Source organism: Anser brachyrhynchus (genome assembly GCF_964034855.1).
Source record: "Anser brachyrhynchus genome assembly, chromosome: 3".
In the NCBI taxonomy this organism is placed as follows: Eukaryota; Metazoa; Chordata; class Aves; order Anseriformes; family Anatidae; genus Anser; species Anser brachyrhynchus.
The window spans coordinates 64,201,347-64,227,691 of NC_137696.1; the positions used below are offsets into that span (position 1 = coordinate 64,201,347).

The window sequence follows — 26,345 nt, forward strand, 5'->3', positions numbered from 1 at the left end:
GCAAGGAGCTGTGCCACGGCACCTCCGGCTACCCCAGGGCCCCCTCCAGCTGCCGGGGCACCCCGGGGTCGCCGAGGTGGGAAGGCGCCTCCGCAGCCCCACCGGGCTCAGGTGGAGCGGGACGGGGGTGGTGTATCTGAATGCCTCCGGGATGGAGACCCCGCAGCCTCCTCGGGCAGCACCCTCAGCGTCCCAAGGAAGCTTGTGACCAGCTCCAGCCCCCCGAAAGGCACGGCACAGCACGGCACAGTATGGCACGGCACCGCACCGCGCCCCCGCGGAGCTGCGCGCCCCCGCGCCCGGCGGCTCCTCCCCTGCCCTCCGCGTCCCGCCCGGCGGCGCCCGGCTGCTGCTCCTGCCCCTGCCCCTGCCCTGCCCCTGCCCTGATCCTGCCCTGATCCTGCCCTGCCCCTGCCCCTGCCCCTGCCCCTGCCCCTGCCCCTGCCCCTGCCCCTGCCCCTGCTCTGCTGCGGCCGCCAGCAGCGCGGAGGCGCCGGGCGCCCCGGTGCGGGCGATGTGACCCCCATGGGCGCCCGCCGGCGGCGGCGGGGAGCGGCCCGGCTGCCGCTGCTGCTGCTGCTGCTGCTCCTACTCCTGCTGCTGCTCCTGCCGCCGCGCACCGCCGCGCACACGGGTAGGTGGCGGCCGAGCCCGCTCCCGACGGGTGGGATGGGGCGGGTGGGGATGGATGGGGTGGGATGGGGTGAAATGGGATGGGGTGAAGTGGGGTGGTCTGAAATGGGATAGGTTGAAATGGGGTGAAATGGGGTGTGATGGGGGCTGCAGGGTCCCCCCCGGGACGGCGATGGCACGGCACGGCACGGCACGGCATGGGGTCCTCCTCCCCGAGCCACAGGCAGCCGGCGGGGGCAGGCAGAGCTGGCCCATCCCGGTGCCGTGCCTTGCCGTGCCGTGCCAAGCCCCGCAGCCCCCTGCCTCCCCCCGGTGCTCCCCTGCACAGCAGCAGCCCCGGCTGGGCACGGATCCGGGCTGCCCCGGGCCGGGGTCCCCCGGTGAGCTGGGCGCTCTCGCCGCTTTTCGCGCTTTGTGCCGGTTTTTATGGCCCCGATCCTGCTCCCCCAGGGCTTGCAGTGGGGGAAGAGGGCTGGGTGCTTCTGTAAGGCCGCTTCATCTTCTTCTTTCCTCTGCAGTTACGGGAGAATTAGGTTGTAGAGCGCTGCATGTTTTTAAAACGTTAGTTTGCTTTCAGTTGTAATCTGATAGCGTGCGCTCGGGCTGCTCCTTGTTAGGAGCATCGGGGTAATTCCCCAAATACCTCCCGCGTTTGTAGCTTCCCCGGTGCTTGACAGTCACCAGCCCCAGGAGCCCTACCTGCGCGGTAGGAGACATTACAGCAGCCGGCAGGATGAGTTTTTGGCAGAGCCCGCCTGTGCCAGTGCTGAGCACCTCTGTCGCCCTGCTCCCAGCCACGGCCAGAGCCGACCCCTGGTGACAGCCCCGAGCTCGGGGGGCTGCAGCAGCTGGAGCGGGCAGGGGGTGCTGCCGGGGGGGCACGAGCTCGGTGGGGCCCTGGCTGTCACTGGGAGCATCTCACGAGATGCTCTGTCCCTGCCGTGTAAAGCAGAGGTGAACACGTCTTCTGAGAAACTAATGGTCTTCTCCCATTAAAGCAAAACTTCCAGATCTAGTGAGAGCTGGACTGTAGTAAGGAGCACACTTCATCCTTGAGTAGCACTGTCTAAGGACGGTTTCAGTTAGCTCATTTGACAAACTGTTCCCTCATGCACCAGTGGCTTCGACTGGCTTTCAAAGATGGGCGCTCTGAGCTCTCTCTTCGCAGGGTCAGCTCCTTTCAGGCAGCTGCCCACATCACATTCACTTCATCGAAGTTCACTGATCGCCAGCACAAGTGGTTTGGAAAATTTCTATAACTGGCCTTCGGTTGCCCTTTTTTTTTTTTTTTAATTTTATTTTTTTAATTTATTAGCACAGACTTTGCTTCCAGAGGAGGTTTAGAAAAACGTCGAGGGAGATGAGCTGGTTTTCAGTAACGGCTGTTTAAGGGAGAAGGGAAACAGCAAAGTCCTGAGTTTTAGCTAGACGTACTTTCACATTTTTATTGACAGTCAGTAATATCAGCACAGAAGGGAGAGCTCTGCCTTTCACTGAAGGCTTAGAGCCTCCTTTTTCACCTCTTCTCTTTCAGCATAACAAGTAAAAGCTGTTTTAACTCACCCTGTCAGTATTTTGCTAATACATTACATGAGGTGCAGAACTGTAATAGCAGTCCTCCTGCTCTTTCTCAAAAGTGAGGTTACAGGTGCAGAGCCACGTCCTCTGGGTATTTTCTTCCAGCAGAATAAGCCTGGGTTGCAAGTCATCAGCAGATGCAGTCCCGCAAATACTGCAGCTGTCCCGAGGGCTTCACCCAATGCCAGAATAGGAACAGATCCCGCAGGGGCACCGGTGTGCCTCAGTACCATGGTGAGCAGTTTTACAGCAGGACTTTACAGACTCGGGTTCTTGCACCTTACAGCATCCGTGCTGTGCATGTCCCCTGGGAGTCTCCAAATTAATTCCTCTCCAAATAATGTGTCGGCAGCTTTTAAACATTAACTCACAGATGGATCGTGGCAAAACACCAGGCAAAACGGCTTTTCTTTTCCCTGTGGTGTATTCGTGGGTACAATCCTACTCTTACTGGATTACGTTTGCTGTTTCAGAGGTCTCTGAAAGCATGCAGAGCTAAGGTACTGCTGTGCAGTGATGTGTGCCTACTTAACACGGGCTGTCTGAGCATTGCCTGGTTTTGCACAGGACAAAAAATTCACTTGTCACTGCACGTCAGTGGGATTTTTATAAATTGGTGTTTCATTTGCTGCTAAAAATCTGTACTCTAGAACAAATGAAAAGGGATGGAAAATGCAAAATGGAAAAGCAAATAGAAAAAAAATGGAAAATCCAGAAATCAAGAAATGTGGCGTGTTCTTCTTTACCACAAGAGCTTTGTGATTTTTGTAAGCAGCTCAAGGATAGGGAAGGAATGTCATAATTTTTGAATGCAATAGAATGTTATTCTCTTAATTTACCAAACTTCATCTTAAATCCTTCCTAGTGGGGGCTTCCCTAACCACATTCTTCTGTAGTTAGAGAAACCTTTACATTTCCAGCTCGTAGAGTCCAGTGTCTACTTTGTAGATCTGTTCAGAAGAAAAGCAAGCAACAGGTACTACATTGTACTGATTCAGGGAAAGGCAAATGAACCTGAATACTGTACTGCAAAAATAGAAGGATTTTGCTATATTTCAGGCATGTTTACTATTTTCGTTCAGATCAGGCATGTGATGTTGAAGCAGATGTCTCAGTCATTGCACTTACTGTGCTTTTGTCCATATTGTGAAGCTGTCTTGGCACTGGATGTCTTCTGGATGAAGCTGACCTGGAAGGTGTTCTCCTTGAGTGCATCTAAACCAAGTAGAGCTAGTCCAATGTTAGAAAGAAAAAAACTGGAATGCATATAGTGTAGACAAGATTTTTTTTCAATGTTAACATTTTCATGTAAGAGATCTGCTCGTATTGGCTTGCATTATTCACTAATGTAGACAATAGCTGTAAATACCACTTGAGCTGGTACATGGCTATACAAATTGCTTTTCTTATGATAGGACCTTGAAAGCTTCCCCCTTTTAATTTTTTCTAATAGTTGCATAAATTGTTTGGTCTGCACTGACACACCTGATTTAATTTACGTCTCTCTTTATCGTATTTTTACTAATAAATACATCTACATTTTAAGAAGCAGCTTCAGTCCTCTCTTTAAGCAGATTTCAGTATGTTTTCTTTCACAGTTACTAGAGCACTGAAACATACAAAACATCCAATTTTTATCAAGGAATTATTCTTGTAAATATAGAATAAAAGGATAGGGTCACAGTACGGGCGTTGCAGTTAAGCCATTGAGCTTGAGATCAGGGATCACATTTATGTCCAGAGTTTATGTTTTGTCACGTTAAAGCTATCCAGAAGGCAGGCAATGTTCCAGTGCTAATAATCCACTGCTTTTCCTCCTCACCTATCCCCTCTAAGTCGTTGAGAAGATGTGCACCAGACTGTAATTTTGAAGGGCAGAAATGAAATGCTTAGCTCAAAGTTCACCAGTGCTGAGATGTTTAGGTATTGACACAAGGTGATTTAAGGTATGATGTTTAGTATCACAAGGTGATTTAAGGTATGTTTTGGATCTGAGAAGAGGCTTATCTGTTACACAGACACAGCCAGTAAGTATTAGCTGAGGTATTAAATAGCACACTGAAGTGTCAGACAGATCATTTCATATATGAGGCATGCAGCATGCATGCTGTAAATAGGCTAATTGCACCGTGGATATACTCTGTGATGTCTGTGTGCTGTCAAGCCTCTGTATTGGGAGTACATGGGAGGGCTGAGTTAGTTGGTTTTTTTTTGTTCTACGTGGTATTTTCTGGCTCTCTGCAGTGTGAAGGAGAGAAGAACAAATGTAAGTTGGAAATAAATAAAAAGGGATATTGGCGTAAGGCAAACTATAGTATATGAAGAAGGAGTATCATGTTCATACAATCAAAAGACTCATCCTTATTGTCTCATCTCTAATTTACTATCTCATGTCAGATAATGCTGTGATCCATGCCCTGCTTGTTGGCTTGGCTTACAATTTCCACAACTTGACAAATTCTTATTACATTTTAATCAGGAATGGAAACAGCAAGAGTAGCTAATGCATTCCGTAGAGAAACTTCAAACGCTGTTGGGAAATTGGGATTGAAGTCCAAAACTTACATATGTTTTGCGGTTCCCAGTGCTAATGTTCAGATTCGTCACTCCAGCTGGTAACCTTACCCTTCTTTCACTGTTATTCTCCAGTGGCTTTTATATTTTTAATTCCAAGACAAGCAAGTGGTTAGTATTACTCAAGTCATCTGTGTACATGTGGTTCAGTTTATGTTTGTTTTTATAGTTGTGGCTTGTAAATTTCTACTGATTGATTTCTCTCAAAGAATTGGTGTTGATTACAACTGTATGATCAATAGCTAGGAGGGAGAATAATCCTTTACAACCCAAACAAGAGCTTCTTTTAAGAAGCTGAGGCTTGTAAAAGCCTGAATTTTGGAAGCCAGGCCCATCTGTAGATAAAAATGAAGTTTTATTAGAAAGCTGTGTTTAAATGATGTACAGATCTCTTTCTGCTTTACACTTTCTGTATTAGTAACTTACAGAGTTTCTATCTACTGCTCTATCTTTATCTATCTCAAAAAAAAAAAGTACAATAAAACTAAATAAGGCAGAAAGAAGTGGCAATGAGATGTAGGACTGGAGGTACAGGATGGTTTACATATGAAGAGATTAAACAAATTACGCCTCCTTCTTGTGGAAAATAGGTGACTGAAGAGGAATGTATTCATATATTCTTTTCCTGCCTGCCTGGCTACCTGAAGAGTATTTTAAGATGAATGAAGGGTCACGAGAAAGATTGTAGTCCCTTCTTCCCTTCATTATTCCTCAGCACCTTCAGTTAAAACTCACCTGACAGCTTAGCTATTTTTCAGCCTCCCATTTTCCCCTCCCTTTTCTGTGATGGGAATAGGAATGGGTCCAAAAAATATTATGAGAAGAATGTTGCTTTAGGAGGGGAAAACAGATTATGAAGATTTATGTATTTGAGCATAATCACTCTCCATACACAAAAGCACACCCAAGTTGGTCTTACAGCTTTGAGGTGAAAGGGGTTAATTTATTTCATAGTAGTTTCTTAGAGGCTGGAGGGAGCAATGAGGCTAATATTTATTATCGTGTGTGGTTTGTACACGACTGCTCTTGTCTCTCCTCGTCTATTCTGAAAGTACGTCAGTATACCTGCTTTAGGGCTTACTGTAGTCGAAATAGTAATGTACAGGATGTGGCTCAGAAACACTAAAAACTGCTCGGAGAAGGCTGAGGCACGTGTAATTGCTGACAGATTTTTCTCACTTTGTCAGAAGGTAACAGACAGACAGACAGACAGACGCGGAGCTGCACAACTCCCCAAGTGTACATCAAGTCGTAGCAGTCCCAACATGACTGGGCAGCCTTATCCATCGGCATAGTCCACGGTCAGGCTTCCGCTGTGCTCATCAAAATGTGTATACTGTTTTGGTGAACTTCGGGAAGAAAATACCACCTTTACTAGCATTTCTGAGGCAGTCTTTTCTACCTTGTAAAGGAGGTAGCTGATTACGCTGAATGACTTCCTCTGTACAGCAAAATCACTTCAAACCTACAGGCGGGGTAAATGAGTCTAAAAATCATGACTGGCGGTTTTAACAAAAAAAAACACTTGTTAAGTCCAGGAAAGATACTAAAAATAATACTATATCTGTTACTTGTTCACATCTGAACTTTCTGTGGGAGCACTCTGGGCATACAGTCATACAGTGCCTCAAAACGCACCAGACCATACCTCTGGGGAGATTAACAGAAATGGGTGGGTGCTCCAGGAAACCTTTGTTTCTCGTGAGCTCTCTACAGGCAGTTGCTTCCCAAAGGCACTTTGTGTCCCAGATTATCTCTGAAAGAAGCATGAATGTGGGGCACCAGAAGGGGAAAAATAATGCTGTGTGTACATGGAGTAGCAGAGATCCTTGGCAGGCTGCCTCATGCCCGCTGGGGTATTCCTGGCCAATCCCCGGTACCGTGCAGAAGATCAAGATCAGAGTCCCACAAAGTGAGCTTCCAGCCAAAGCTTTCCAGAAGGGTTTTTCCAGCACTCCCTGTCCTCCCAGGCTGGAAGTGGAGCCGGTGGGGCAGGGGCTGCCTTCATCTCAGCCAGATTTCCCAAGGGTGAGTGGAGGAGGCGGCCTGCGGCCTGCAGGTCTGTGGTTTGGCAGGGTTTGGCGTGACGCGCCGCCCCGGGCAGCAGTAGGAAATGCCCACGCAGCTGCGGGACTCCTCCACAGGCACCCAGCGGCGTGCTGTGCTCCCAGCTACGGGGCTGCCACCCCTGCGAGGCACTGAGCGTCCCCCTCCTCCTGCATTGCCCCCTCTTGGAAATATCCTCTTGCCATTTTTAAGCACTGGCTGGGGATCGGGAACAGGTCGCCGGTTACCTCTCAGTCCCGGGTGGTCGTGGGACCTCCCCTGCGAGAGATGAGGCACTGCAAGCTCGCAAGGTGTGCTAGCCCTAGCCCTCAGATCTCCGATGCAGAAGGTGCTCCACATGCATCTTGGAGGTCTGGCTTTCCCTCGGAAGGGAAGGCTCTTCTTCCATTGACACCACACTCAGTCTCTTGCCCAAGGGAAAACGTGGATTCAGAAGACAGCATTTCACTTATCAAACTAATTTAGGTTCCAAGGAAAACAAAATCCCTTGTCTAGACAAGCTGTTAGTAGGTCAGAGAGCGAGGAGCAACACCCTTTAGGCAATAAATAAAATGTTATCAGTTCTAATTGAACTGTCATTGCCTCATAGATATTAGCCAGCACTAAATGATGAAGCTAAAACCAACGTTTGCTGGGTTTATGTAAAAAATAGATAGTTTATGTAAGGATAGATTAGGACAGATCCACAACATGCTGTGTCAGAATTCACCTGATAACTCTCACACAGCATCATTTTTACAATATTTCTTTTCAAAAATAAAATTTACTTAACCCTGGAGCATTGCAAAAAAAAAAATAAAATTAAGATGTCAGAAATATTCTAGTTAAGCGCTCATATTCTTGGCTACTGGGTTGTAGCTGATTTAAGTAGTAATAAAACGATAATGCTAAACATGTTCTAGGGAGACAAGAAAATCCTTAAAATTAAACACTGGACAGTTGGGTTATTTTTAATATTTTGTATAACTTCAAAACACCTGTTTTGAAAAGCAGCTGTTATGTCATGGAATCGTGTCAACAATGGTTTTTAAAATGAATTTAATTCCTTTTGGAAAAAAAAATGATTTTGCATTGCCAACTTAACAAAATACTATTCAAATATTTTATATTTGTTTTAAAAAAATGAAGGAAAAAAACCCACACCTCTGGTGGATCATGACTCTGAGAATCTTGACCCAGTTAAGAGTAATTTTAGACAAGCACACCCTGAATTTCCCTCAACTTGTTTCAGGCCAATATTGATCTCTTAAAATTAGTAGGAAACATACCCCCAAGCATTTTCTCCTATTGGAGTGGATCAAGGGCATGTTTTTGCAGTACGGCACGGTTAGGTTGTACAAGCTCTACTCTTGTGCTTGCAAAGCAGCAAGGAAGAAAAATCAGTTTATTTAATTTCTGTCATACAAGTTAGCAAAAAGGAATAGGTGTCAGCTGCCATAGCCCTCCCCAGCTGTCTGCCAGCAAGCCTCCAATGGACCGGGAAGACTTTCTCCTCCTTTCTGGAGCTGGGTCTACCTGCACTGAGTCATTACCCGTCCTGAAATGCTCTTTGACCAATAACCTCTGTAGGGGCACATCAGAAGTTTAGGACATGGCTTGGACGAACACACACCAGACTTCACACAGAGGAGGAGAGCACGTCAGGGCAAGCCACACCATGCCTTGGCACCCCCTCTTCACTCTTTGCCCACTCTCACTCTTTCCCCAAATGACCTCTCCGGATTCACCTGTTTCCAATGGCAGCCTGCCTGTTTTCTTCAAAAACAAACCCCACGTGTCCAAGCCTTGTCACTCAAGTTTTCCCACCTCTTCTCTCATGACTTCTGCTTTTCTGTCTCCTCCACCACCTCATTTTCATTTAGTCTCATGACCCTATTTCTGTCCCCATTGCACTCTCCCCTTTCCCCCATGTCCCCTATGAGGAGGCTGTGATGGGAGTGACTGGCTCCTGTTCTGGGAGGGCAAGAGTTTGCTTTGTGGTTACCTCTTGAGCATTGTTCTGACTACAACAGGAAATCACCTCCGTGCTCCTCCCCCCATTCCCACCAGCATTGCTGAAGTAAAAGGGTTTCACTAGCCCGACTTTGTGCATGGTGGCCCTAGAGCTCCAGCTGGGAGGAAAGGCAGGGAAGCTGTCATGACTTCTGCCTGCCCGTCTTCCTCCTCCCATTCCTCTTCACTATCCAGCCTGTTGAATTCCAGAAAAGAGTGCAGAAGAATTAGCGCAGAGGAAAACTTTCAAGCTCACTTCATTTTTAAAAAAAAAAAAAAAAAGTTAACTCATTTGCTTAAATTGTTACAAAGATGACTAATACCAGGTAATGACATTTGCTAACGTGTATTCCTGGCTTAGTGGGGTTTCCCTTCCTCTCTGTAACTTCTGATCTCCAGTTTTGGCTCAGTTCCCCTGTTTACCATTCATGCACTCCCTTGCATTCCTGCATGGCCAGTGCCAGCTTGCTTTAGACTGTATATGTACCAGAAAAGACAATCCCAACCCTCTGCTAGCGAATGCTACTAAACATAATGCTGAATGGACATTTATTCTGATCGAGTATGACTATTTTTATGATATCCTTACACATGCGTTTGAGGGAATATTTTTCATTGCAAACATCATCGTATAAGCAGATGATCTGGAGGAAGAAAAGAGCTAAAAATTCATAAGAAACAAAGAGCAGCAGCATAGAAGGAACAAGCAAGATTTCACACGAATTTGGTGGAAGTTGCCCAAAGCTGAACAGGGCAGTGGGTCACAGCACAGCCAGAAGTGAATCTCTGGTGTGCTAAATTGCTCTGAAGTTGCTTCGTATTTCACTGGTGGTTCTGAGCTCCCAGTGGAAAAAGGTGACTGTGGGACATTTTCAAAAGTCTGCTCCCTTACTGAGGCATGCAAGTTTGGATCAAATCGATGTCCTTGAAGTGGCAATTGCAAATCAGGAGGCACAGAGAGTGTCTGCTGTGTCGCCCCTAAGTTCAGCTCCTGGTGCAAAGCAGTTGCTTCCATTAGGGGTGTTCCCCAGGGCCACTTTTGCATAAGAATATGCTATAGCAATTGAAGTCAAAGTCTTTTCTGTCATTGTCAGAAAAGGAGTTCCCCATTTAAATAGAAGTAATTGGTAAGGGAGGAGTCCCTGGTTTTGACTGCTGTAGCTATTGGGAAAAGCTGTGTTGAAGTAAGACTTTCCTTTCTGTCCTAATGCTTTCCACATCACTCACTGTCATAAATTATGTCTTACAGTTGTCCAGAGAGACTCTGTGACTTTCTATGGCATTTTATTTTGTTAGAAAATTTGGTGGGGTGGCAATCCTTGTAGCCATGTGACAGTGAAATACAATAGGTGATCACTTGGTTGAGAGCAGTACAGTCAACACCGGTACTTGCACAGGGCAAATTTCTGTGGCTACAGCTCAGCTTTCAGTGGGTATCTGCCTAGTCCCCACCCCATAACTTCAGCCAGTGTTGAAAAAAAAAATATATATATATATATTTGTGTGTGTGTGTGTATTTATGTATTTTTATGCTTTGCAGCTGCTGGGTTATCTAATTCAAGAGACGAGTTAACAAATGTGTTTACAGTGAGAGAGCTTGGGTAGCTGCAGCTGTATTTGTCCTGCAACATTGACATTAAACACAGCCATTTGTCACCGAATTAGGCAGCCCTGCCTCCTGGCAGATAAAAAGCAGGTGCACTGAGCAGACAGTAATTATAATGCACATACACATGCAATATACTTGCATAAGTGTGTGTGCACATATATGCATGTGTATATAGATAGACGTGGCCGTAGCCAAACCCGAGGTTTGAACAGTACCAGCTTGAGCAAGGCGGTTGAGTACTCTGTGTGATTAAAACTGACCACATTTTTCAACCCAACGGAGGCGCTTTCACAAAGAGATGAGGCACCTGCCATCAAGTCTTTTACTCATGTGAATAACCTCACTGACGTCAGTGGATTTTTTCGCTCACACGTGAAGGTGTTTTCAGGCTAAGTCACATCTGTTTTGAAGAGTCTCGCAATAGCTTACTCTAAGATCAGGACTTGGCTCTTCATTGTGGTGGCGAAGTTTACAAGCCTATTTTATTAGTCTTTCCAGTCCAGGTGTGCAGTCATGAAGATATAAAGAACAATATTACTCAAGGTTTGATTTACAGCATTTCCAAAGAGAGTAATAATGGCTCTGGGTTTTTTACATGCATGAAATAAATAAAGGAAATTAATTCATTATACTGGAAAGTGATGACAGCCAATGTAGACTATCAATGAGACACACTAAAACTAGCAAAGCGAATTGCATGACTGATTTCTCAGTCATGCAGAGAGATTTCTGCTCTCATGTAGGCCGGTGTAGACTGAAAATACTCCATGTGACATCCACGCCATTAATCCTAGTTAATGGAAAGAAAATTGGAATATGATTGGTTATATTGTGTTTAAAGACAAGATACCAAAATAAGCAGCCAATACATATACTTAAGTTCTTTACTAACTGATAACCTCGGGACGTACTAGCTACATCTATGTTCTATTTTTTACATGTTTCTCCGGACACTGTTGTGCGTCAAGGAGACATGGAGTTTATTCTTAACTCTTCTTGTAGAAATTATGGAGTATGGCAGTTTTACTCCTGTTTTACAGATGCAGAACTGAGGAAGGGACAAGGCCAGAAATAGAAAGCAAATCTCTGCTTTTGCAGCTGATGGAAAGTTAACGGTCCCAGTCCCTCTGCCCTCCAAATCACACTGAACTCGAGGCAAATCGGAGCGTGCTTGCAGTGTTGTAATACTTTAGATCTTGTAAAGATACAGCCTGTGGGTTCTGTTGTCTGAGATTGGCTCATGCACTGCAGTCAGTGTTTCTGTTTTGAAACTTCATTTACCACATCAGAAACCACACTGGGCGGAGGGAGATTTAAAAAAAAAAAATCAACAAAAAAAACACCTTTACATGTCACTAGTTCAAAAATATTTTAGTGTAACAGATTAAAGTAGCAGGCGTGACTTCATACTTCAAAAAGTGTTTAAGGAATATAAATGTTTTTATGCAAGGATGGACAAATGTCAAAAAGTACAGGAACACAAAAACCATTTGGAAAACCAGTGAAAGTGATCTCACTTGTCTGTGACGAGCTGGCTGCCTCCAGTCAGTTCAATTTGGGTAATATGTATTAGCCTGATCAGCTGTACATATTTAAAAAAAAAATAAAGAAATAAGAAAGGTGTGAAATGTGAGCTGATAGGGACGTTTTCAACTGTGTCCTACCTGACTCAGCGGTACCCCTGACTAATTTATTACTAGGTTTATTAGAATGGGGCTAGCAGTGGCTTTAAGATCCCATCCATCCCACTACCCCTAGGCAGAATCAGCTCGGTGTTGTTTCTGGCAGGTAATTCTCTAACCTGCCCATCTAAACATCCGTCAGCCCTCCCAGATAGTCCATCCGCACGTGTCCCTCCTCTGCCCATGAGGCATTACTCCTGGTGCCTTCTGTCTTGCTGAACCTGAACTCCCTTCCTTTTTTTCCTTGTTGGCGGTGGACACGGAGGATAGACTATCCCTGTCATGCAAAGACTTAGTGTTCCCCCCCCAGCTCCCGGACAAGGTGTATCTCTGGCAAGTTTAGCTGCCAAGAAAGCAGAGATTGAGGCTGCTCAGCTCGAGTGCCATCTCCAATGGAGGGAGAGAAAGGCATCTGGTTTGGTCCATCCCAACATGAGAGATGATTCAGCCTGTGGAAGTGCTGATCGGCCCCTGCTGTTTATGACCAGTGCAAAGCAGATGCCTCGCTCAGAGAGCCCAAGTTACCAGGGACAAGGCTTGTCTGCATCTGCTGCTGGGTTGGGCTTTTTTAATCTTTGTTCTGGAGATTCTCAGATCTTTCATTAAGTACCTTATTGTCTGTCTTTTTCTTAACTTGTTCGTTTTAGTTTTTCCTCTTTTTTTTTTTTTTAATGAGAAACCTTTTATGGCTTTGATTACCCACAACCTAAGAAAAAAACTATGTTGTATTTCCTCCTTTTCGGGAATTGCAACAGAAAGTTCATTTGTGTCTCAGTTTCTCCTGCCCTGTCTGCACAGATTCCCTGGTTGCCTTCTTCAGGGCTTGGGCAGGACTGTATGACTTCTGATTTTTTTTTTCTCTCTTGTTCCTGGTTACCAATTATGCAGTTGATGGCTTCCCTCCTCTCTCATAGGCTTTAGTGCAGGGATGTGGTGCAAATAATGAAATTTGATGCATCAATGATTTCTCGCAGTCCATGCAATGGTGGCTTTGGTTAGCAGCTTGCACATCAGGGTTTTAAGTGCTTCTCTATTTTTCTGAACAAATGTTGCCAACTTCTGGATGTTTTCCTAGCTCTCTTGGGCAGCTTCATGTTTCCATTTGAATTAGTTTCACCTAAAGCAGGAGGCGCATTTTTTTTTTGGTGGAAAGTAAAACTTTTTATTTTCTAGGTTCTTTATCTCCCACTTGGAAACAAATGTGAGACTAAAGTAGATGAAGAAGCATTCCTGGCAGTCTCTTTCCACTGCTTTCGTACCCCCTGGCATCCTCAAACTTTGGGATTTCATTGTAACTGAACCTGTAATTTGAGACCCTGCTAAATTACTGTCACGGGGCATTTCTCTGTTCAAGGAAAGGGGACTTCCTGCATACTGTAAGCTTGCCTTGAGGACTATACCTGACAAGACTTGTTCTCCAACTAGAAAAAAATAAAATAAAAGTCACTGAATACTAGCTAAGTGCTGGGGATAAAAGAGAGCATCATTATAAATACCCTCCCATTAACAGCTTTATGATCTGAAGATACAGATTCAGGCATATACCAGAGTTTGTTTTGAACATTAATATACAAGTAGAGGCTTGGAAAACCCATAGTTTGCACCACGACTGTTTAAAGTAATTGGCCCCTACAAAATAACAAGGAGATTGTTTTAATAAATGTATTGAAGAGAAAAGCTTTTACTGTTTGCTTCAAAAACAGCTGGAAGTCAGTCAGGTAATCAGGAAAATGGTGGTGATTTTTATTTACAAAGCAACTTTATGTTATATGTAGTATGTTATACACAATTCACACAGGAGGATGAACACTCAGTAATGGTGAAATATACTTTAAAAAAAAATTAAGGTCTGCTTAAGGAAGCAACAACGGTCAAGGACTATTCATTCAGATAGGTTCCCACTGTTCATGTTAATATGCTGTATTTCCTCCTTTCTTTGTCACTTTTTGTTATCTTAAGAACTAGAATTTTATTGCGGGGGGAAGAGGGTTCTGAAAAGTCCTGAAAGACCACAGATTCGCTTTTTCTCTTCCCCGTTATGCTCTCGTGGCCACTTGCAACAAGAAGCACCTTCCCAGCACCTCCAGCTCCAGGGCCCATCTCAGGGCTGCTGGGAGGTGCTGCGGACTGGCTCACAGCTTGCAGCTTGGGATTCTGCCCCTGGGTCCAAGGGCCTCTGTTTTGCCAGCAGTTTAGCAACGTGAGCATCTCCATTACATTTATGACTTTACAAGTGTGTATTAGGAACACGGGAAAGCGGGTTCTTAGGAGCCCCTGGACTTGCTTGTGTTGCTTATTTATTTCAAAAGCTGGTGCAATGAATGGTAATTTAGATGAGTAGGTGCTCAGTTTTTGACTTTATGGAGCATAAAGGCAATATATAGCATTTTATGGCTTACTTAAAAATAAGCGTATGTTTGGTTAACTTGGAAGCATATGTACTTGCAGATTCTTAGTGTATGTTGTTCCTTTCTTATTTTCTTTCTCAGGAGAGTTGTATTGTTCTTTGCCCAACCCTAGGAATGTCCATTTTGAATCTATAAACATGAAGAATGTCCTTCACTGGTCAGCACCAGAAGGTACAGGAGATGGAGTACTCTACAAGGTGAAATATTCAGTGTAAGTTGGCTTATTTCATCCTTCATTGCCTTTTTTTTTTAAGCATTTTAAATTAAAAAAAAAATCTTTATATGAGATAGGGCTGCTAAAAAGAAAAGAGAACTAAAATATGTCTTAGATTTAGGCAATATAATTTTTAACTTTTACTTGTGGTAATGATTTCTTCAGATCCAGTTTAAATATGTATTTATAAGAGAAGCTGTGGATGCCCCATCTCTGGAGGTGTTCAAGCCCAGGCTGGATGGGGCTTTGGGCAACCTGGTCTGGTGGGAGGTGTCCTTGCCCATGGCAGGGGGGTTGGAACTGGATGGGCTTTAAGGTCTCTTCCAACCCAAACCACTCTGTGATTCTATGATTCTACGAGACTGTGCTGTGGATTGACATCACAGTGGCCTTCTGTACACATCTGAATGGATCTGGGGATGTAGCATTTAATAGAATATTTTGAGCAGCCAGTGTTTCATTGGTCTTTTCTAAAAAACTCAGCACCAACAGGTTTCTTTTGCTGCCACATACTTCTCCAGTTTAGGAGTCCAACCACTGAAGTTACCAAGTATTGTTGAAAACCAAGTAACGTGATCAGAATCAAGTCTCACCCCTTTGTAGGATATCAAGGAATTTGAGTGCAGACCAGAATCCATTTCCTTTCCTTCATTTCCATCATTCATTCATTTCCATCGTTCATTTCGATGGACGATGTAATGCTCCCAGGCTTATCCTCTGCTATATACCCTTCCCTTGGTCTAGTACTTTTTTCATGACACTGAAACAAATGTAGATCTCCAGAAGTTTCCTGTAACTTGTATTGGTTACTTAAACAAAGCAAAAAGTTCCTCCTGCAGTCAGAGACTGCAACATCTTTTGCCCAGATCTTGTGCTAACAGAGGAGAGACATAGTCCACCTCCCTAGGAAAGGCGAGATTTCTCAACAATAAAGGAATGAGCTATAATTGTATAGAAGGTAGAAGGCTCAGAGAGCAGTAGCAACACTGACTGCAGGTCAGCGGGTCCACAGAAGAGTCTGTACTCATAGGTACAGCCATATTTCACACTTATTGCAAAAACACTCATATGTGCTTTGGTAACCCAGGAGAGCAAGGCTTTCAGGTGGGTGGAAAATGCTGGTGAGTGATATTGTCCTGCAGTCATATAGAAGCTGACACACACCCTTATTAATTAGTAGCCAAATGGGAATTATTTTCAGCATAATGTGAGTTTGAAGAGCAGGAGCTCCTGAGCAAATCCAGGCAGAAATTTTCCAAAGAAAACTTGATTGTTGTGGCGCGTGTATGTCTCTGCTTCAACAAGAAGAATTTTGACGTTCATTGAACTCCAGATGGAGTCTTTGCTTTAAACAAGAAAAAAAGTGACTGGCACCTCAACAGTCAGAGATGGGTGGTCTCCTGTCCACTCATCTGAGAGACCCTGAGCATCTGTCTTCACACACCAGGAAGAGCCATTCTGGCATAACTCTGGTCTTCGTACAGTCATCCTGGCTCAGTTCTCCTCTGTTTAGAGTTTAAATTAAAGCTGTGGGGACAGAGGTTGAGAGATTGTCGCAAGCAAATCCGGACTTAAATTAGTATCAGTAACATCCCAGTTAGTTACCTATTGCCTCTTTTGGGTAGGGCCTACTCTGATTTATTTTTCATTAAAAACTTGGGGAAATCTTGTGTTTTATCTCAGTTGGGAACTCCTTGAAATTGCACATTTCGGCAAAACAGGCAAACTGTTCTATCATCTGGATGATCCATTTCTGTGTTAGATTATTGGGTGACTAATATCATGGCAATAGCTTTTGCATGGGTCCTTTCTCTTCCTCTTTCAATATAGTTATGGTGTTGGCAAATGGATTAGGAAGCCAGAATGCAGGAATATCAACAGAACGTGGTGTGACCTCTCCAATGAGACTGCTGACTATGAAGAGCAATACTACGCGAGTGTGAAAGCCTTCCTAAATGGGATGTGCTCTGACTGGATGGAGACGACACGATTCAACCCTCTTACAGACAGTAAGGAAAGTTAATCACAAATCCAGGTGTTCATGGCCTTGATTAATACTGCGTGCTCAGAGTGCATGTGCCTCATAGCATGTGGTATTTTAATTTTAATGTGAGGTTCGAATTTTTTGCTGCAGCAGCAAATTGAGATTTATGCTGCTGGCAGCAGTAATTGAAATAATTGTATTGGAATTTGGATATATGTATGTTAAACTTGTGTTCTTGGAACTGTCTTATATACACTGAATACTCTTTTATGCAACGGTAAAGCTTTACTCAAGGAAAACAAAAGCTGTGGCACATCCACTATATAAAGAACTCTGATTTTCAAAAGGCCCTATTAAACCAAGCAGTAATCATATTCTAAAGCACCATCTCTCTTATCTGTGCCAGATAATCTGACAACATGCTGGTAATTTAGCCTGTTTTAGCAAATTGAGTTTCAAGGTTATATATTCTGCAAAGTCACAGGAATTCCTAGGCAAAATTCCAAGTCAGTGTTCAGCTTCCTTCTGTGAAGTTTCTCTTCGTTATCTGGAAAGTAATTTTCTACCAGTATAAACGGATTGTTCAAAGTTCTACCTAGACTCCCCAGAATATTACTAAAAATTATTATCATCACTTTAAGAAACTGCATGGTCAAATCCTCTGCTGCATGTAACTATTTTATGTAAATGTTTATTTGTCCAGCTAAAATTGATCCACCCATGGTAAATGTATCATCTACTGAGAAATCTATTTCAATCATTCTGACTGCTCCTGAGAAGTGGAAGAGAAGTCCTGATGGAGAATCAGTCTCTCTGCTTCAAGTGTATCCTGGCCTGCAATACAATGTGTCTGTCCTCAACAAAAAAACAAAGAAACGGGTAAGCTTTGAGAAGGCTGTAGAACTGTACCTATTCAACCTGTGCACTGTTCTTACTGAAATGTACTTTGTCTGTAACAGCAAGAATTGAAATAGAACTCATAGCATTATAGGAATTCTAGGACCATTCAGGTGGGACAGAAGCTCAAGGAAGTCTCTAGTCCAAACTTTTGCTCAAGGCAAGATCAGCTATAAGCTCACACATGTGCTTTGTCCAGTTGCATAGTGAAAATCTCCAAAGATGGAGACTGCATAACCTGTTCCACTGCTCAACTGTCCTCCTGGGGAACAAGTGTTTCTTTTTACCCAGCCTGAACCTCTCTTTTTCTGCTTATGTCCCTTGTCTCTCATCCTCCCATCATTCAGCACAGTGATGAATCTGGCTCTGTCTTTGTAATCTCTGTTGGTCATCCTGGTCACCCTGAAGCTCTCTCTTCACCAGATGGAACAAGCTCCAGTCCCTCAGCTCTCCTCACAGGGCAAGTTCTCCAGTCTTAACCACCTCAGTGGCCCTCCACTAAACCCACTCCAGTTTGTCCATTTTTCTGTATAGGGGGAGCCAAAACTGGACACTGTTCTAGGGGTGGTCTGATGAGCAGAGTGGAGGAGGACATTCGCCCCCCTTCACCTACTGGATCCTCTCCTGTTGGCACTGCCTAGGATGCTGTTGACCTCCTTTGCTGCAAGGGCACATTGTTGGCTCATGTTCAGCTCACTGCCTGTGCTAGCCCTCTTCAGCGGACCTGCTCCCCAGCCAGGCAGTCTGGTAAAAGTACTCACCATGCATCAAGACAAAGCGCACCCTTTGCCACCACATCTAAAATTCTGCATTCGTCTGTCTCTCCAGATTTACATTCCATATCAAGGGGTAGTTTCCAGCATAAACACAGTAGATGAGGAAGCGCTCAGTGATTACTTACAAAAATATTCATTATTTCTGTTCCTGTCCTCCAGGTACAATCTCTGTCTGGCAAATCTCTTGAGTTTCTAGACAGGATATTTACATCATAAAGGTTCCCTTCTGTTAAATGGTATATTAAAATGCTAAGATTATCAATTAGAGGTGTATAGAAGTTTCTCCTTCTCCTTCTCCTTCTCCTTCTTTTTAATAAAGGTTCTTGACATAGCGCAATTACTTTAGTGTATATAAAATCTTTACCTTTCTGTAAGTGATAATATAAATAAAATCTTTTTTTTTTATATATCTTCCAGTGGTTCTTCTCCGTCAGCAACAACACCTTGGTTGTGCCCTGGTTAGAGCCCGGAACAGCTTACTGTGTCAGTGCACAGATACATGTCACCACACCACTTTTACACAGTGGGTTTTCCAAAGAATATTGCATTGCTACTTTGAAAGGTATGTGTAAGCTGAAAAATTGGAAAATTACTTCAGAAAAAATCATGGTGGTAGAGTTTGTAAATTTTTATGTACCTATTCTCAGAATGAAAAGTTAGTATTGTTTCTCCCCTCTTTGCATTTGCATTGATGAAAAAAATTTTGACTTTAAAACATAGTTGGGACCTACTGACTGAAAGATAAGACAGGATCTGCATTCTTTGATTCTTAGTGAATGGAGATCATTTTTCTCCTTGAATGAGGTTTGGGAACAAAGGAGCTGGGATGGTCTGAGGGGGCATAAATTAACAACAGGAGAACTGGGGGGAATTATTACTTCCCTTTAGAATATAATTTATAATTGAGATAGAAGTTTAAAAACTGTAATTTCCGGCAAATTCCTGGTTTAAAATATTTACATCCCATATCCAAAAAGCAATATGGTAAATGCTTATATTTGTAGTTGAATACGTTAAAAAGTTACTCAATGCAATAAAAATGTTTGTTTTGTTAACAGATAAAACAGCAGATGAGATTATAACAGTAATATTTGGATATCTTCTGCCCATCCTGCTGGCTGTCTTTCTTATTTCAATGACATGCTATTGTGTGCACAGGTATATACATGTCAGCAAACAGAAACATCCAACAAACCTGGTAAGTATTCTTTGTTGCTGGAGGATGTTGCCAACTTTGGCACTCATGGCAGAGAGGTGCATTTTCCAGGGGGAAGCCATGGCTATCTGCAAATAAAAGCTCTGGTTGCCACTCAGATCAAGAAAAGAGCATCACATGAGGGTTTTACTAAATGCTATAAAAACACAGGAATAACACCAGTTAGCAGCCATTCTGCAAAGTCTGTTAATTTTTGGAAGGAACATGTGAAGTCTAAGAAATACTGCATTTCCATCCCATGAGCAGAGCTTTCTCACAGCTATCTCTAAACAAGTTGCTCAAGCACAAGCATGCAGTTACAGCAATGAATGAACACTGATGTTAATCCGGTCTGCATGACATGGTGGGATGGGAGGTATAAGAGAGGTGGTTTCAACATGCTGATCTTTCTGAAGAAATCTAGTGCAGAGGTGGTAGGAGAGGTGCTCACAGAGGGACTGAATGCTTCATGAAGGGGTTGTTGTTGTTTTAATGTCCAATGAACTTTTTTATGTCCACCTTGAAAGCTTCAATTTTATTTCTGTACCTCTGGATTCAGTTCATGTTGAGGTAACAGATGAATATAGATCTGCTCTTTTAGCGATGGTCTCTGCTTTTCCCAACCTACGGACTATTCCACCTGACCATCCCTTGTGGTCAAAGAGAGGTGGAATAAGCAGCTTGGTTTTGGTCCAGCACTTCTGACCTGAGGAGCTTTCAGACTGCCTGCTACATAGATTAGTGGCTTTAGTCTTCCATTCAAGTTTGAAAACCCTGAAATGCAGCTTTTGGTTGTTTTTTGTATTGCATTTTCTTTTAGTGACTGCTCCTACAGTACTTTTTTTCTGCTACAAATATTACTCATTTCAGAAAGACTGTTTATTTGTTTACCTAGATGATTTATTGCAGTCACAAATCCAGTTTATGACAATGCACAATGCAGGCTCCATACACTGCACTTCAACGTTACTCTATTTTCCTTCTCTGAAAGGAAACCTGATATTATTTAATCCCCTGTAAGTTATACCTTAACACGGTAGCTGACTGTGCTTGTGAGATGTGGTTTTCACTGCACTTCCTCTTCACTGGTTAAAAATGGTGGAATAGATTTCTGTAGTCTGTGACCCATGGCCAACTCCAATGTTCCCTCCAAAGTCACTTGAGTTTGTACTGGTGGAAACAAAAGCAGAATTTGACAGAATTGTTCTAACCATTACTTTGACATGGAGAAGATGAGAAAGGGGAAATTAGAGCTGCTCATCATATATTTTTACTTCTGATGGAATAAAAAAAGTGAGGTGTATTAACACTATTGGAGGCATACATGATGAACTTCGTTCTTCCCTGCATTGAATGACTCACTCTAACAAGGTCGAATATAGCCATTTCTTTTAAAAATAGATTATAGTATAAGAAGAAGCAAGGTGGTATTTTTAATATACTTAAACCAAAATATTTTTTTCCATTCCAGGTATGGCACTACACTGATAAATGCAAGGAAAAGGTTTTTATACCATGTGAAAAGATAGTGGTCAACCTTATCAGTGTTAATGTGGATGAGTACAAGCCATCTCAGGAATCCAATCCTGAGATATCAGAAAGGAAAAGTCCCCGTTATTATACCATTTACAATGGCACTGAAGGGAAAGATTTGCCTCCAAAAGAAGTGCTGGAAACAAAATACTTGCTTGATATTTCTCATGAAGATATTTTAGAAGAAGAGGATATTTTAGCAGAGGGGGACAAAACTGGGAACTGGCCATTTTATGGCCAGCCTGGAATAAAGAATAATTTGAGCCAAAAAAATGCAAGAAATGTAGAGTATGAACTTGATGTAAGAGCTGAAGACTTCAGTCCTGGTCAGGAACTGGAAGAACTTGGTTTGAAAGAGAAGACTTCTGCCCTAAGGGGGCTTCTCAGTGAGCCACAAATTGCTCTGGGGGACTTGGTTAACATTAAAACAGGACAGGCGTATTGCCCCCAGCTAGACGTGAGGGCGACAGACCCTTGTTTGGGACAGGAATTAGAGGAACTTAAACTGAAGACAATTGATGCAGTGGATGAAATTCCAGGTAAGACCCATGTCGATTTGGTGGACTTGGATGCTGAAAAATCTGGGCAGACATCCTATCCTCAGCTAGAAAAAATAGCACACAGCCTCACAGAGAAAGAGAGTGAACAGACCATATTAGTGGATTGGGATCCTCATACTGGAAGACTGTATATTCCTACTTTGTCCAGTGTTGAAAATCAGGTGTGTGAAGGACTGTTTAAGTGTGATGACCCTGACAAAGAGGGAATTTTGTCCAGACTGTATGAGAAACAGTTATCTGAAGAACCATCAGAGGACCAAGAAATGTATCTCCTGCAATTCAAGGAACTATGGGGACTGCATGTAGAAATGGAGGACTGAACAGTAATTTTCTAAAATACTATAAAATGCAAAGTACTTTTTACTTTGCCAAAGAGAATGATGGACTCAGTGGTGCAAACACATCATAACATATTGAAGTTTTCAGAACTGTCACAGTTGAGCAAACTATTCATGATATTTATAACAATTTCCAGACCTGATGTAAACAATTTCAACTCTCATCATAGACCTCTCAGGTAAAATACAATGGTTATGAGATTATTGTATTTTTCAAAGAATTATCTTTTTACAGAGAGTGCTCTGTTAGAATTTTCACATTGTGATTCCTACGAAAACAAATTATTTTAGTTTGAAAGCAGTTATTTTTAGCAATAAAAAGCAGCAATACGATGTTTTGTTGGGTTATTTCATGTATCTTGACACAGTCTTTTCTAGGTCTCACTCCTGCTACTTTTAATGGTTGGAGCTAACTTTTATAGAAGAAAGGGCATTCCAGTATATGTTTTGTTTTTGTTTTATGAATATTCTATTTAATGAAGAGGTTCTAATGTGTTTTTCATGAAAAACTTGCCTGAGGTGCATGGTTCCTTCCATACTGTTACACAAATACACATCCAGCAACATTTCTTTTAACGGATATACCTACCATTTCAAAAATTGTAGGGGAGAAGAAAGTAAGACTAGTCATATTTTAAACCAGGGGAAAAGGTTTTTTTTCAGGGAGGGATTTACTGATAAACCTCTACTCTTACTGGATGGACTGTGTCTCGCTCAGCCTTAGCCACCAGCAGTAGAGCAGCTGTTTCACCGTGAAATGACTTCATGTCCTGCAAGTGTCTGTTCCTCTCTAATGACTTTAATGGCAGGCTAGCATGACTAGCTCAGATGGAGGAGCCTGCTCTAGACACACCACTGCTTCGTCAGACACATCCCACTTACCATGGCAGACCCAGAAAGTGTTCCTGTGTGCTTTCTTTTCCTATCTGATGCCCAGACCGGGACTTTCAATACAAGATCACTTTTTTTTTTACTTGGATAGGAAGATTACCAGACATTCTAGAAGTTACTTACTGAGGGGACATTATTGCTTTCAAAGCCTGTCACCTTTGTCCTTAACAGAGCTTTTTTGTTTTTTGAACACCAGACAAATTACAGTAATGATTTCCTTGGTTTTGAAAAGGAGAAGCAGAAAAAAAAAAAAAAGGAGAGAGATAAAACTTTTCTATCATGTTTAAAACTTGTAACCTCCAAGGTTGGTACCTCGTTAGGTCTATTTTTGAAGGAAGACCCTTACCAATATCTTTTCTCTCAGGTAATGTTTTTGTCACATGGGCTTGGCATTTTCTATGAATATTCATCCTCTGAAATATTTTAGGTTTTAAAACAAGAAATAACAATCAAATATTTCATGCTGATGACTTCTTTCCTGATGTAAAAAATGTTCTCAACTGTCTTTTAATAAAGATACAGATGTTGCAGCAATGTTATACCTAAATACTTATACCAATGCATTTATCTATCAAAAGGCTCACAGAGGAGGGTCACAGCTCAGGGTGAAAGAAGAAAATAGTTGGAGAGGGCCACCTGAACAGATGTTAAATGGACAGAATTTCTACTATTATAGACCAGCTTCATTAATAATATTTGTAAGAGACATATGCAGCACTTTCAGTGTTGCTTCCCTTTAATCTGAATTTTCATTGAATTCACAGAATAACAGAATCATAAAATGGTTTGGGGTAGAAAGGACCTTAAAGACCATCTAACTCCAACCCCCCCTGCCATGGGCAGGGATGTCACCCACTAGATCAAGTTGCCCAGAGCCTCATCCAACCTGGTCTTGGAACACCTCCAGGGATGGGGCATCCACAGCTTCTCTGGGCAATTTCTCTGGACTACTTCTCTGAAACTGATTGTACATTATGAATACCTTTTATATTATATTAATCAAATGAAACTAATCAGACGTAGTACCTTCAGCAAATGGACCAAAACACTTCCTTGTAAAACTATATCTACCTACAAGATTTCAGACAAGAGTCTACTATTAGTAAGATGGAAGATTGAAAAAATAAGAGAACTGACATGTTCCCAGCTTTTATTATATTTTTAAAAAATTTGGTTAGCCACATTTAATGGACTTAATGCAGCCAAAAGCAAGGTGATATATCTAGAAACAAAGACTACAGACTATACTCAGATATAAGGCTACTTATAGTCTTGAAGTCAATGATTTTGAAAATGATGTGGGAGACTAATAGAACTAAGTAGCAGCATGTTGAGGACAAAAGGACCTATACTTCTTGACTACAACAGCAACGAAAATAGCACTTTACCTCTGTCTGCAGGGCTGATGTGACCACTACTGGAAAAATGGCATCTACTTTACAAACTAAGCAAAGCCGGGAAGAAGTAAGGCAAATACTATTATAAAAATCTAGCGAAATGCTTTTTCAAGCTTGAAAAACAGGAAGTCTAGCTATCAAAAACGAGATCTAATGTTGATGAAACTGATAGCTAGGTGTGGGCACACACAGTTTTGGAAAAGGAACTATAATTTGTAAGTGTGGTTTGCTGCCTACAACTTAGAGAGAGTGACAGGGTTCTTGAAGGAGTGACTGAAACTGGCATCTGAGTGCAGGATACCTGTGGTCTGACTAACAGCAGCTCCGGAAAAATTACTACACAAAGAGAACGTGCAGATGGAAAAATCCAAATATGGCATGCAAAAATAGAGTGTGAGCTGTCTGCATGGTATGATAGAGACTGCAGCCTGAGAGCCTGCACAGTGCATGAAGTTTGCCAGTTGAGGAATACATGATAACTGTTTAATACAAGATGCAAGATAACATGTAATGCGAAGTATAGGGAACTGATCAAATTATTACAAGGAAAAATTGCACATCCATTGAATACACGCAGCTGGATTGCCTGGACTTCACAGGGCACTCCAATCACCTTATCAGAGGACTTCTTTCTTGCTCTCTGGACCACTAAAGGAGCATGGATTGCTGAACAAGGCTGAGGTGAGCATGTTCTCTGCAAAAGTGGGATCAGAAATAGTTCTGATAGTAGTGTTGGACAAGCAGGTGCCCTTTGGAGATGCCAGCAATGCATTAGCATCAGTGATGGTCCAGTTATTTGCAACACACCAGCAGTGCAGTGATTTGGAGGGGTTAGGCTCTGGAAAAGGCTGCTAACACTGCTAATCAGATAGCACAGCTCTTCCCATGAATATTTTCAGAAAAACATTCTCAGGGACTAGGAAATGTACAATATGAAAACAAGGTCCCGAGCAAGGACATACTTTCAAATTACATTCTTAATCAATGACTGCAAAGAAACAGGCTCAACCTCTATTGATTTCAAATTAAATTTTAAAGCTTATTTCTCAGCACTTCACTGAAGAGAGTTAAATTCCTGAATTTGGGACTGACAAATGTAAATCAATCGAGTTTACCGAAAGAGAGTACACTCATGACTTCTGTATGGTCTAACCTGCAAATACAGGCCGAAGCAGACCAAGTGATTGAAAGGTTAAGCAAAAGAAATTTAAAAGACAACTGTATCATGGTTTGAACTTATTAAAACAGTAACAATTGACTATTTACCAAGGTCTGTGAAAACTCTGCAGTGACTGTAGGTCTTTCAAACAAGCATGTCTCTCTTCAACAGTAATGGTAACAGATGGATGACATTTCTTGACCTGGAACACGCCAAATGGCAGAATGATGCTCATATTCTATCAAATCTTAAAGCCAATTAATCCTTTTTTCCCTTTAAATAAGAAATGTGGTTCATCTATAGAGTGGAGTTAAAAATCAATTATTCCAAGCATCGTATTTTTAAATAATCGCAGGGGTCTTGTCTGATGGGATTCATTTTTGCAAAGTCAAAATTTAAAACCATTCACCTGTCTCCCATTGTCCATTCAAAATACCAATTCATTGCCAATTCAAAATGCATGTTCTCTAAAAGGAAGACACAGCAACAAGTTAAGATTTTGCTGTTTTGGTTTTGCATATAGGTTTCAAGCTTCATCAGCCCAGGATCACATAGCAGTAAGTGTAGGAAGTCATTTTCATGTTTAGTGTCATCTACAAACCATAAAGATTTTTGGTAATATGTACATGTAATAACGCTGAGCTGTTCTCCTTAATTTGTACTGCCTTTTCCCTTTCTGGTAACAAAAAAAAAAAAAAAGAAAAAAAAGAGAACCAAAAGTACAGACTTCTCTTTTTGAAAACCTCCAGAATCAGTTTAGCTGATACAGATTTTCCCAGACTTAGTTAGGTTATAAGAAACAGACTTTTTCCTCAGCACCACATAGCTATGAAAACCTCTGGTAGAGAATAAGGAACA

At 42.4% G+C, this 26,345-nt stretch overlaps 1 protein-coding gene across 3 annotated transcripts; it reads left to right on the forward strand.

Annotated features, from left to right (window-relative positions):
* The first annotated feature begins 352 nt into the window (after window positions 1-352).
* Window positions 353-23,461, forward strand: IL20RA (interleukin 20 receptor subunit alpha). Of its 3 annotated transcripts, XM_080585380.1 has the most exons (8): window positions 353-403; window positions 440-634; window positions 14,625-14,754; window positions 16,588-16,766; window positions 17,445-17,620; window positions 18,832-18,976; window positions 19,473-19,612; window positions 21,081-23,461. In XM_080585380.1, exons 2-8 carry the CDS (start codon window positions 526-528, stop codon window positions 22,020-22,022), a joined length of 1,821 nt encoding a protein of 606 aa, XP_080441506.1. In that variant the 5' UTR covers window positions 353-403; window positions 440-525; the 3' UTR covers window positions 22,023-23,461. The 3 variants fall into 3 exon arrangements, with proteins under 3 accessions (XP_080441506.1, XP_080441507.1, XP_080441508.1); XM_080585381.1 differs by lacking the exon at window positions 353-403 and having other exon boundaries at window positions 434-634; XM_080585382.1 differs by lacking the exon at window positions 353-403 and having other exon boundaries at window positions 502-634; window positions 14,656-14,754.
* The last annotated feature ends 2,884 nt before the right edge of the window (window positions 23,462-26,345 follow it).

Bases quoted from the DNA above. Each gene is read 5' to 3' on its own strand.
- IL20RA (XM_080585380.1), top strand. From the start codon at position 526: ATGGGCGCCCGCCGGCGGCGGCGGGGAGCGGCCCGGCTGCCGCTGCTG. The intron at 635-14,624 runs GTAGGTGGCGGC...TTTCTTTCTCAG, and splicing joins GCGCACCGCCGCGCACACGG to GAGAGTTGTATTGTTCTTTG. The intron at 18,977-19,472 runs GTATGTGTAAGC...TTTTGTTAACAG, and splicing joins TTGCATTGCTACTTTGAAAG to ATAAAACAGCAGATGAGATT.